Source organism: Podarcis pityusensis (assembly GCF_964106645.2).
Source record: "Podarcis pityusensis genome assembly, chromosome: 2".
NCBI lineage: Eukaryota > Metazoa > Chordata > Lepidosauria > Squamata > Lacertidae > Podarcis > Podarcis pityusensis.
In genome coordinates this window covers 118,155,623-118,167,384 of record NC_138029.1, presented here as the reverse complement: position 1 = coordinate 118,167,384, position 11,762 = coordinate 118,155,623, and the positions used below count along the sequence as shown (strand labels likewise).

The 11,762-nt window shown below is 46.9% G+C and overlaps 1 protein-coding gene across 6 annotated transcripts; it reads right to left on the bottom strand.

Moving 5' to 3' along the window:
• Positions 1 to 1,010: 1,010 nt before the first annotated feature.
• LOC308469654 (uncharacterized protein) lies at positions 1,011 to 11,486 on the bottom strand. Of its 6 annotated transcripts, none has more exons than XM_080992423.1 (5): positions 11,370 to 11,486; positions 6,918 to 7,001; positions 5,100 to 6,089; positions 4,126 to 4,249; positions 1,011 to 3,524 (listed from the first exon to the last, which is right to left on the bottom strand). In XM_080992423.1, exons 3-5 carry the CDS (start codon positions 5,856 to 5,858, stop codon positions 2,707 to 2,709), a joined length of 1,701 nt encoding a protein of 566 aa, XP_080848549.1. In that variant the 5' UTR covers positions 5,859 to 6,089; positions 6,918 to 7,001; positions 11,370 to 11,486; the 3' UTR covers positions 1,011 to 2,706. The 6 variants fall into 6 exon arrangements, with proteins under 6 accessions (XP_080848549.1, XP_080848550.1, XP_080848554.1 ...); XM_080992424.1 differs by having other exon boundaries at positions 11,381 to 11,464; XM_080992428.1 differs by lacking the exon at positions 11,370 to 11,486 and adding an exon at positions 7,461 to 7,559 and having other exon boundaries at positions 5,100 to 6,079; positions 6,914 to 7,001.
• Positions 11,487 to 11,762: the final 276 nt, after the last annotated feature.

Below are 11,762 nucleotides of genomic sequence, written 5' to 3'. Positions count from 1 at the left end.
TGAAAAGCTGTGCCCAGGGCTACATACATACCATGCACTTAAGACACATTTAAAGCACATTCAACACACACACCCAATCCTGGAAACTGTAGTTTACCCCTTCATGGAGCTACAATTCCCAGCACCCTTAGCAAACTACAGTTCCCATGATTCTTTGGGGGATTGACCTAGGAAGCTGGGGCAGGAGATGGGTGAAAGAGGAACTTTCAAACAGAGGGAACCAAATTATCCTCCAGCTCCTCTGCACTAGAGCCCTCTGCTGGTCCAGCTCAGGGAAAGGCCCTCTCATTACTGCATGATGACTTCTTGTTTATTTATTTCCTAGATCCATAAATTTGCAAGGGACCGTGAGGGTCATCTAGTCCAACCCTCTGCAATGCAGGAATCTTTAACCCAATATGGGGCTTGAACCCATGGCCCAGAGATAAAGTCTCATGGTCTACCGACTGAGCTATCCGTTTGTTCTCCCACATCTTAAGGACCACATTCAAAACCATACATTTAAAGCACAATGACCCCACTTTAAATGGCCAAGTCTTTGCCCGCAAAGAATTATGGGAACTGTAGTTTTCTTCAGGGTTCTGAATTCACCTAAGAGAATTATAATTCCCAGAGCAGTTTAACAACCAAACTGTCTCCCCAGGGAACTCTGGAAATTGTAGCTCTGTGAGGGGAATGGGGGTCTCCTAACAAACTCTCAGTGTCTTTAGCAAACAACAGTTCCCAGTATTTTTTTGACTCTTTAAAGTGGCAACATAGTGCTTTAAATGTGTAGTGTGGAGCCAGATATTATCTAAAGGACCAGAGATCTCTCATCCTTCAGGATAACTTGAGAAAGGGGACTTGCCGCCAAAGTGGCAAGATTGCGAATTAAAACTATACTGCCAAACCCTAAGAAAAAATGCTAAAATTATCCATTTTCCCCAACCTATTACTTATTATGGATTTATTCATCACCTTACATATACAACTTCCATTAAAAAACCACGATTCAAACATATTGCATTTTTTAAAAAACAGCTCGGGAACAGTGTATTTGTTTCTTTATTTAAAATGACATGTCACTTAATTGTTGAAACCTCTAAGTGATTTACATGTAACATAAAATGCAATTAGCAGCCAAAGTCAGTAGTCAAAAACAAGTTGACATAAAAAAAACACCAACCCACCACACCCAAGCATTTATTTATTTTTTAAACCAGGAGTTAAAAATACATGGTTGGCATTCACTTTCCCTCAGAGCAGACCTATTAAAATGAATAAATATGACTAAGTTAGTTCCATTAACTTCAGTAGTTGAATACCACCATAGTTGAACTATGACATTTGCTCCCACAGGAGGAAGTGATGGACAACAAAATGGATGGCTTTAAAAGATGGGACAAATTGACAAGGCTATCAGACAGCTCTTGTGCTCAGGTTCGGCTTGCAGGTTTCCCATAGGCATCTGGGTGGCCACTGAGAGAACAGGATGCTGCACTAAGATTGGCCACTCTGGCCTCATCCAGAAGGCTCTTCTTATGTTCTTAGCCGCTGAAGGGCCACCTATTAGCCCCCGCCCTCCACTCTCCTGGCCTTAGTAAGTGATGGCTCCCCTGCCACAGGATTTCCCCAATTAATGCTACTTCAGAGTGTATGCTGCTCGAGGTGCACTTAGGGGTAATTGTTCTTATAGACACGAAATCCAGCATCTTATAGACACGAATTCCACCTCCAGCATCAGAGGCCACATTCCTCTGGTTGACACTAGTTGCTGGAAAGCAACAATTGGAAGAGGGCTGATGGGCTTCCCAGTGGCATCCGCTTCGGAAACAGGATGCTCCAGTAGTGGGAAGAAGACCCAGAGCCTGGGGAGTGGTGGTGGGACAACGATGAGCAGTCAAAGGGAGAATACTGGGAAGAGAAGGTGTCAGAGGCTGAGGAAGCAACAGGGCTTAGTGAGCTGGGAGAGGCAGAGGCAGAGAGCAGTGCAGAATCAGGGGCAGAAGCCGATGCAGGAGGGTGAGATGACGGAAGCCAAGAAGTAGAGAAGGCTGGGGAAGTGTCACAGGTTTCTCCTCTTCCTGCTGCAACGAGCGCCCTTTTCCCCTAGTTTCCCAGAACCAAAAGGGCGGAGGAGAGAGTGGTGATGCACAGACTCAGTCTTCAATTGCTTGGGGAAAACCCTGGAGAGGAGGGGATTTGGCAGCTATGGGGAGACAGGAACCTTCAATCTCAGCAACTGCTTCATGGGAGCACGACCTACCAGGGATGCGTTGCTGTGCTCATTAGGCCTGACACTCTGCCAAGTTGGTGCAGATCATGTTTTTGATATTAAAGAGTTAATGGCAACTTGCACAGTGTGATTGACTGCTGGCTCGCTCCTGACACTACGTTCTCATGAGAAAGGCTAGACTGAGGTTGGTGGGACAGTGCCCCATTCACCCTGACGGACTAGTCTCCACTGGCACCAGCCCTCAGAAATAGGAGTGTCTAGACCAGCTAGCTAGCAAAGAGGCTTAGTAGGCTTCTTGGGGCAGAGCACTTCGCAGTTGTCATGGTCTGAATCCCAGCACTGCACCACTTCACTTCCTAGAGGGGCTCAGAGTAATGCCTCCATCCGCATCCGGAAAAATCCATACAGGAGGAGACGACCGTGCAGTCAGAGACCGGAGCGACTACTGAAGGTCTAGGACTACCAGAGTCCGGGACGTTTGTTCCATGTTTCTACCTTGCATGGATTCTCACGTGGGCCTTCAGTTTCGAACTCTGGTTGAAGCATTTCCCGCACTCGCCGCACCTGTACGGCTTCAGGCCCTTGTGTATCCGGACGTGGGAGACAAGGCTGCCCTTGACGTTGAAGGTTTTCCCACAGTCCAAGCACTGGAAGGGCTTCTCCCCCGTGTGGATCCTCTGGTGTCTGACGAGGTCGGAGTTCATGCCGAAGGACTTCCCGCAGTCCGAGCACTCAAAGGGCTTCTCCCCTGTGTGGACCCGGTGATGGCGGATGAGGTCGTAGTTCATCCGGAAGAACTTGCCGCAGTACGAGCATCCGTACGGCTTCTCTCCCCGGTGGATTCGGTAGTGCCGGAAAAGCCCGTACTTAGTGCTGAAGGATTTGCCGCAGTCCAAGCAACCGTACGGCTTCTCTCCCGTGTGGGTCTTGTGATGTCGGATGAGCTTGTCCTTTGTGCGGAAGGCCTTCCCGCACTCCACACATTTGAAGGGTTTCTCTTCTGCCTCGGTCCTCTCGCTTGCCTTGGAGCTGGAAGTCCGTCTGTATTCGGTCAGGGTCACAGGCCTCTCCCTGGTAAGAAGTCCACTCAGTTCTTGGTAAAGGCCCACGCTAGGAATGAGCTGATCCATCCTCTGCCTCGGACAGCTTGCCTGTTCTTGCCTCCATGGCCCACACAGACCCTCATTCGACCCTGCCTGCTTGCAGGGCTTGAGCCCATTGGCTGTCTCTCTCTCCTCCAGCATCCCTTGCGGTTCTTGCTCAGAGCTTTCTTGCCCATGATCCTCTTTCTGCATCACATACTGCTTACCTGAAGGAAGAAGGAGAGAGATGAAATATAAGAACATCAACACCTTAAGTATCAAGTATTGTACCAGGCAGAGGGCCTTCTCGGTAGTGGTGCCCGTTCTGTGGAACGCCCTCCCATCAGATGTTAAGGAAATAAACAACTATCTGACTTTTAGAAAACATCTGAAAGCAGCCCTGTTTAGGGAAGTTTTTAACGTTTGATCTTTTATCGTGTTTTTAATATTCTGCTGGGAGCCGCCCAGAGTGGCTGGGGTAACCCAGCCAGATGGGCGGGGTATAAATCATCACCATCTTCTTCATCATCACCTCTTCCCATACAAAACAACCTGGACCCTGCGCTTGTCAGCTGAGGCCCTTCTTTATGTCCCCCCTCCCAGAGAAGTTCGGAGGGTGGCAACAAGAAAACGGGCCTTTTCCATGGTAGCTACCCGACTATAGAATGCTCTACAGTTAGCATGGAGTAATCCCTGTTTAGTGAAGTTTTTAATGTTTGATGTTTTATTCTGTTTTTAAGCTGTTGGGAGCCGCCAGATGGGCAGGGTATAAATATTTATTATTATTATTATTATTATTATTATTATTATTATTATTATATTACTTACCCCCTGAGCCAGCATTTCCTCCACGCTCATGTTTCACCATGTTCCAGATCTGCCTGCCTGCATCTCCCAAAGTAGTTGCCTCACCTGGGACATTCACCATCACCTTCTGAAAGAGACCTGGGCCCTGAAACAGCAGGGGTCATGTTGTTCAATGACTTGTGTTATTCACAGCATTTAGACACACTTTGTGTAGACCAGAGTTCTTCAAGCTTAGGTCCCCAGAAGTTGCTGGAATACAAATCCCATCATCCCTCGTTGTTGGCTAAGATGGCTGTGGATGATGGGATTTGTAGTCCAAACAACGTCCGAGGCCCACGTTTTGAAGAACACTGCGATAACTGGGCAAGATGTATCAACTGTTTGACACGACATAAGGTAGCTTCCTTTGGTTCTTGATCTCGCTACTAGCTATGGATAGTTCAGGATTCCCAGGATGCAAACAGCCTCCTATAAGGATACTTGGTTTAAATGTCTGAAGTTGTTTTAACAGACAATGCAAACATAACGTATATGCTGTGGGAGTGTCAGCATGCCTTTGGAGACAAATCCTGCATCATATAAATTCAATGACAGGAGAAAACTCTCCCCCAGTTGATTATTTTTTATTTGATTGAGAGGGAAATATCTGCAAAACAACAGCCTTTTAACAAACCAACCAACAAACAAAAGCAACCTTTGTGATGGCAGCCAGAGCAGTCTGGGCTTGAAAGTGTAAAGATTATCAGGTTCCAATTATATGGGAATGCCTATGGAAATGTCTTAAATTTGCAAAAATGCACAAATCAGTTGATTTGACTCATAAGAGGAGCAGTATATTTTACAACACATTTGTTGAGAGGGGGCATTTTTTGTGAACCACTGCAACACAAATTTTGGAAATATTAGACTGGGAACTTTGTTGACTTCGATTTGTGCATATTTCAAAGTACAAATTATTGTAATTATTATTTTAAAAAGAAAGGAAACAGCCTCACCTGCTCTACCCAACTCCCTGCCTCTGCCTGAGCCGGCAAGAAATTCTCTGCCAGGGCCACCGCCTGGGCACAGGTTTCAGGAGCCTGATCCTTCACCCGATTCTGGATCCCTCGAGGCAGGACATCCAGGAACTGCTCCAAGACCAGCAAGTCCAGGATCTCCTCTTTGGTACGTCTCTCCGGTTTCAACCACTGGCGGCAAAGCTCCCAGAGCCGGCTGCAGGCCTGGCGGGGGCTCTCAGCCTGGTGGCAGTGCGATTGCCTAAAGCGTTGCCGGTGGCCCTCTGTGCTGAGGGCCTCCTTCTCCTCCTTCACTTTGGTGTAGGGGCCCTTTTCTCTCAGATCGAGGTTGACGCGGACCTGGCGGCTCGCCCCGTTGAGGATCGGAAGGAGGTACCCTTCTTTTGGAGGCTGGCTGGCTCCAGTGATGGCCTCAAAAGGGGCTAGGGAAGTCCTCAGGTCCGCCCAGGGAGCCATTTCCGCCAGCTGCGAGCTCCCCGCTTCAGAGTGGGGTGACTCCATCGCCTTGAGGAAGGCCTGCCACTGGGCCTCCCAGACCTGCTGCAGGTCCTCGCACCCCGCAGGTCCCGCCTGAGCAGAAGGGTGGGGCTTTTTCCTCAGTCCCTTGGATCCCATCTCAGACTTGGGACCCGCTGGGTCCTTCCTCTCCGTTTTCACACCCAGCTTCAGTTCCTGCTCCAGCGCCGCCTGGAAGCGGAGATCTGGGGCCTGCAACTCCCCCTCCCTCCCTTCCGCCATTTGGGAACTGGGGCTCTTGCAGTTGGGAAGGGTAGATGGAATTCGAACTCAGAGCAGCGCTTCCGCCCCTGAGGGCTAATGCAGGAGAGGAATCCAGCCAATCGGATTAGTGCACCCAGCTACTACAGTATGACAGGGAGAGTTCAGAGGGATACAGGGCAAAGTTATCTCCGCAACGGCGCTTGGGAGCTACCCTTGGCCGCGGATGGGATATCCAAGCGCTTCTTCCTCCTGTCAGAAGAAAACAAGAGCAATCTGTTAAGTTGTTTCAAACTGTTTTTAATATTTTTGAAAAAATTATTTAATCATTTTTTCAATTCAAACAACAACCGCAAAAGACACATACAACAAAAACCATAATAACACTAATAACACAATTTGACAATTCATATTTGAATACTGATATACCTATGACTGGGATGTGGGTGGCGCTGTGGGTTAAACCACTGAGCCTAGGACTTGCCGATCAGAAGGTCAGCAGTTTGAATCCCCGCGACAGGGTGAGCTCCCGTTGCTCGGTCCCTGCTCCTGCCAACCTAGCAGTTCAAAAGCATGTCAAAGTTCAAGTAGATAAATAGGTATCGCTCCGGCAGGAAGGTAAATGGCATTTCCGTGAGCTGCTCTGCTTCGCAAGAAGCGGCTTAGTCTTGCTGGCCACATGACCCGGAAGCTGTATGCCTGTTCCCTCGGCCAGTAAAGCAAGATGAGTGCCGCAACCCCAGTGTCAGTCACGACTGGACCTAATGGTCAGGGGTCCCTTTACCCTTACTATACCTATGACTACACCTTTTTAACAATATTTCCCCACCTCTCCTCCCCCTACTTCCTACCACTGTTTTTTAATATTGTTGCTGTAACCCATCCTGGACCTTAGCATGAAGGACAGATAATATTAATAATAATAATAATAGTGCAGAATGTTTCCCTACAAAGTAACGGAAGTGGGGATCTCTGGAAAACACATTTTTGGTGAAAACTCTCTGGAATCTAGCTGTTTAAAACCGCCTTATCTTAACAGCAAGCTGAGAAGGTAGGATAAGCTGAGAGATGGTGACTTACCCCAGGCAGGCTGGTGAGCTTCGGAAGTGAAGGGGGAACTGGATGCCAGTTTTGAGTCCAGTGCTTAGCCACAACACACCAGAACTGGTAAGGCAAGCAGGTGAAAGTAATGCAAATAAAAATAAAAATCATATATACAATAATGAACATAAGAACCTGCTGGATCAGGCCAAAGATCCATCTATTCATAAAACTGTAGAGTTGGAAGGGAACTTAAAAATGGAAAGCGTAATGCTGGTGGTCAACAAAAGAGGTTTAAAGATTCTCTCAAGGCAAATAAAAAAATATGCAGTATAAACACTGACAACTGGGAAACATTAGCCTGCGAGTGCTCCAGTTGGAGAACAGCCTCTACCAAAGGTGTCTTTTGACGCAAGGGAAAAACGTGCTAGGAGGAAGGCACGTTTGGCAAATCCACACCGTGATCAACTCCCGCCCGGAAACCAATGTCCCCACTGTGGAAGGACGTGAGGATCCAGAATTGGCCTCCCCAGTGACTTACGGACTCACTGTTAAGACTGTGTTCATGGAAGACAATCTTACTCGGCTACGAGTGATCGCCAAAGAAGTCCAACATCCTGTTCTCACAGCGGTCAATGCAAAGCCTGAAAGCAGGACTAGTGCGCCGGAGCACAATTCTCCTCACGTGCGATTCTCAGCAGCTGAACTTCAGTAATCCCGCCTCTGACTGTGGAGGTAGGAAACAGCCGTCATGGCTAGTAGCAATAGATAGCCTTATCCTCCACGAATTTACCTAACCCTTTTTAAAAGCCATCCAAGTTGGTGGTTATCATTACAGCTTGTGGGAGGGAGTTCCACAGTTTAACGATGAGCTGTGTAAACGAGTCCTTCCTTTTGCCCGTTCCGAAACCTCCAACATTCCGCTTCATTAGATGCCCCTGACTTCTAGCTTTACGAGTGAGATGAACCGCTCCCAGCCACAATTTTTCTGCAAAATGCCTAATTTTACACACCTCTGTCATGCCTCCTTCAGACAAGGCACCTCTCCCAGCCCTAACAGGGGACACCGGGGATTGAATCTGGGACCTCCTGCTTTCAAAAGCTTTTTTTCTTCTTAAAGCATTTAAAAGAAATACATTGAATTTTCCATAAGGCTCAGCATCGCCATCTGGTGTCACACTGTATATTGCATTTAAAACACACTTAAAATGTTTTATTTGTGGCTGTATAGCTGAGCCCATAATCACCGACCTGGTGCCCTCCAGATCATAGAACTGTAGAGTGGGAAGGGACCCTGAGGGTCATCTAGTCCAACCCCCTGCAATGCAGGAATAAACTCAGCTAAAGCATCCATGACAGATGGCCATCCAACCTCTGCTTTAAAACCTTCAAGAAAGGGGAGTCCACCCTCTTCTGAAGGGAGTCCATTACAATACTGAGCTGGAGGGTAAATGCTTCAGCTGACAGGACAGTTTGCAACGTTAAAGTAATTATTATTATTATTATTATTATTATTATTATTATTATTAATACCCCGCCCTCCCCAGTCAGAGCCGGGCTCAGGGTGGCTAACACCAGTAAAATTACAGTAAAAACATAATGGGGGGGCATTTAAAATGTAGGTTAAAATGCAATTTAAAATGCAGCCTCATTTTAAAAGTAGCCCATAGATCAAAACCTTAAGGGGAAGGAAACATAAGGGCCAGACTGAGTCCAAACCAAAGGCCAGGCGGAACAGCTCTGTCTTGCAGGCCCTGCAGAAAATGTCAAGTCCCACTTCCGGGGTGGCGCCATCGGCAATGGCGGACTCCCTCTGAACTGGAGGGACCAGCTCCGCGCGAAACGGGTCTTTTCCGCTACGGCGAAGCGGGGACCCTTTTAGAAATCACAGGCGGAGGAAGCCTGTGACCATGGGACTCGGCGGGCACCCTTAGCGCCCCCCCAACCCGCAAAGGAACCCATTAACGGGCTCCGAAGCGAAGAGGGGGAAGTGGAGCGGTGCTGTGAGTCAACTGCTTTTTCCGTGGTGCGAAGCCGCATAGCCGTTGCCGGAGAGCGCTGCCTTTTTCCTGGGACAATTTGGCATCTAAAATAATCACCCGTGAGTACTTAAACTTTGAACAATTGGACTTTAAATAAGGACTGGCGAGCAGAAAGGAATTGGACATAAAAATTTACTTCAATTTCGTACTGAAATGGGAAGGTCTAAACAGGAAGTCAGCCTTCCGTTTCTTTGTAGACAGAATAAAGCAAAGACAATGTAAACTAGAGCTTAGAAAATCACTTCTAAAGGATTGGCTTTCATCATTTAAAATTGTTGAACCCCCCTTCGGTAGCAGGAGAAGAAGGGGGATCTTTTTTTGGATTGTTTAAACCTGCAGAAGTGAGTTTAAAGTAAAGTAACTTTCCACCGTCCTGATCCTGGAGCAGGGTGTCAGGACTGACGTTTGAAGCTCATTGACCAGAGACAAATGTTTTTGACAGACAACTAAAAGAAGAGTAACATAGTGATTCCACTGTTTCCTTTCGCATCTTAAAGGAACAAATATTGACAAAATATCTCAAAAAAGAAACTTTGTTGCTATTGTCCTTAAAAGAAAGAACAAACAGAAGTTTTCCCCCTAGAGGGAGACTGTGAAACTGTAACTAATTCCAGGGAGCTTGCAGCTGTCACAGATTACAATCATGGGAAAGGACTTGTGACCTTGCAGGACAATGTTTTCAGAAGCTCTGTTGTGTGCTCTCTGTAAAATAAATGCCCTACTGGATCAGTTAAATCAGAAGACGGATTTGATGACTAATGCGGTCAGAACTTTTGAACAGGCAGTGGGAAACTATATGGAGCCCACCCAGGAACTAAAACAGGAGTGTGCCCTGACAGAACAGATGAGAGAAGAGGACGTTGCTGAATCTTGGGCGCCAGAGATGGAGGAAGCTGCGGCCCTGCAGGAACACGAGCCTTTGGATTTGACAAATGAACTTGGAAAAAACCAGATTTGGAAAGATAAAGTTTGGATCGGTTTGGAAATGGGGGGTTGGATTGACCCCCCCCCCATGCAGGGATGTTTGGACATTCCGAGTCTGGCAATGGGCCGTCAGATGCTTGGAGCTGTGGGGGCTCTCAATTTTGGAGGGAATCTGAAACATGTTTTTAAATACCACATGGAGTTTAGTCTGGACTATGGAAAAGGGGCTGATTTGTTGAAAAGGGTCAAAAACATTACCAAGCTGGAGTTCCCACGAGTGAAAGGAAAATATGAAGAAGAGCCGCGGAAGGGACATGGAAGAGACTTGAGGGCCTCGGATATAAGGTTACCAGGTTAATGCGCTAGATCGATGGGATAAAAAGGACTGACAAAACCCGGGACCAGGAGGAAGGGATGCTGGATGAAGATTGGATTGTTCTTATTTCTTTTTTCTATCATTAGGATTGTTTTATAAAATTGATGAATGTTAGAAAAATGTTGAAATGAAATTACTTGGCTCTAGCAAAAATGTTTAAAGAATTAGGTAAGAATATTATGGTAATGAGAAGTTGGTAAAAATAAGATTTAAGTTTTAAGCTTTAAGGTTTTTTATAAGATAAGATGAAAATAGATTAAGGTAATGTAATGACAGAATATTATGAATTATGGAAAGGATTTGCTGCGATAATTATTAATTAGGATACAAGAAAAGGGAGGAGGAGGAGGTCAAAGAAAGAAGGTAATGAAAGTTGAGAATTTGGGAATGATGGATTCATTTTTTCTTTTTCTGTTTTGTCTTTTTTTGTAATTCTAAATTTTTTTCAATAATAATCATTTAAAAAAAAGAAAAGAAAATGTCAAGTCCCGCAGGGCCCTGGTCTCTTGTGACAGAGCATTCCACCAAGTCGGGGCCAGTACTGAAAAGACCCTGGCCCTAGTTGAGACCAATCTAATCACCTTGCGACCTGGGACCTCCGAAATGTTGTCATTTGTGGACCTTAAGGTCCTCCGTGGGGCATACCAGGAGAGGCGGTCCCGTAGGGACGTGGGTCCTAGGCTGCATAGGGCAATAAGCAGCAATTAATCATCGAGATCCTACTTTCCAATGGGTTTTTTAAAGATATGAACACACAACCTCCCAAGGGAGACCGTTCCTCTGTCAAGGGATTTTGGACTGATGGAAGTTGTAGCCCAAAACGCCTGGAGCGGAAGACAGCAGGCTGGCGAAGGCAGGGGCTGGAGGGACAAGTCAGTTGACTTCTACATAGAATCACAGAGTTGGAAGGGACCCTGAGGATCATCTAGTCCAACCCCGGCAATGCAATAATATGCATATAGCAGGTTACAACCAGAGCCAGTCTCCCCAGTTTCCTATCCCTTAGGCGGAGGGTCTGCAAAGGTCCCCCTCTCTGTTCTTCCACCCTCCAACCTCTTTGCATCCCTACGCTTCCCCCCCCCCCAAATATAAAAGCTGGATGGATATATATATATATATATATATCCGACATCATTTCTCTTTTTGCACCTTCGGCTCACCGCTGCTTGGATTTCAGCAGCCTCCAACTCCAGCCTGCATCCAGAGAGCCATTTCGCTTTCCGGATAGAGGGGACGGAAAAGGCACGAGCTCCCCACCCCCGACCTCTCTATGGTAGAGACATCCCACCTACTCCCCCCTCCCCAAATTTCCCCCTCCCCTTCCTCTCTAGGAACCCCGATCTCGACTGCTGGATTTAACCATTACAGGACCAAACACAAGAAGCTCCTTCTCTGGGTGGGTCAGATCCCAGGTGGTTCTTTTCCTGCCTGCTTCACGGATGCGTTTTGGCCATAGCTGTCAACTTTTCCCTTTTCTTGAGAGGAATCCTATTCGGAATAAGGGAATTTCCCTTAAAGAAAGGGAAACGTTGACATCTATGG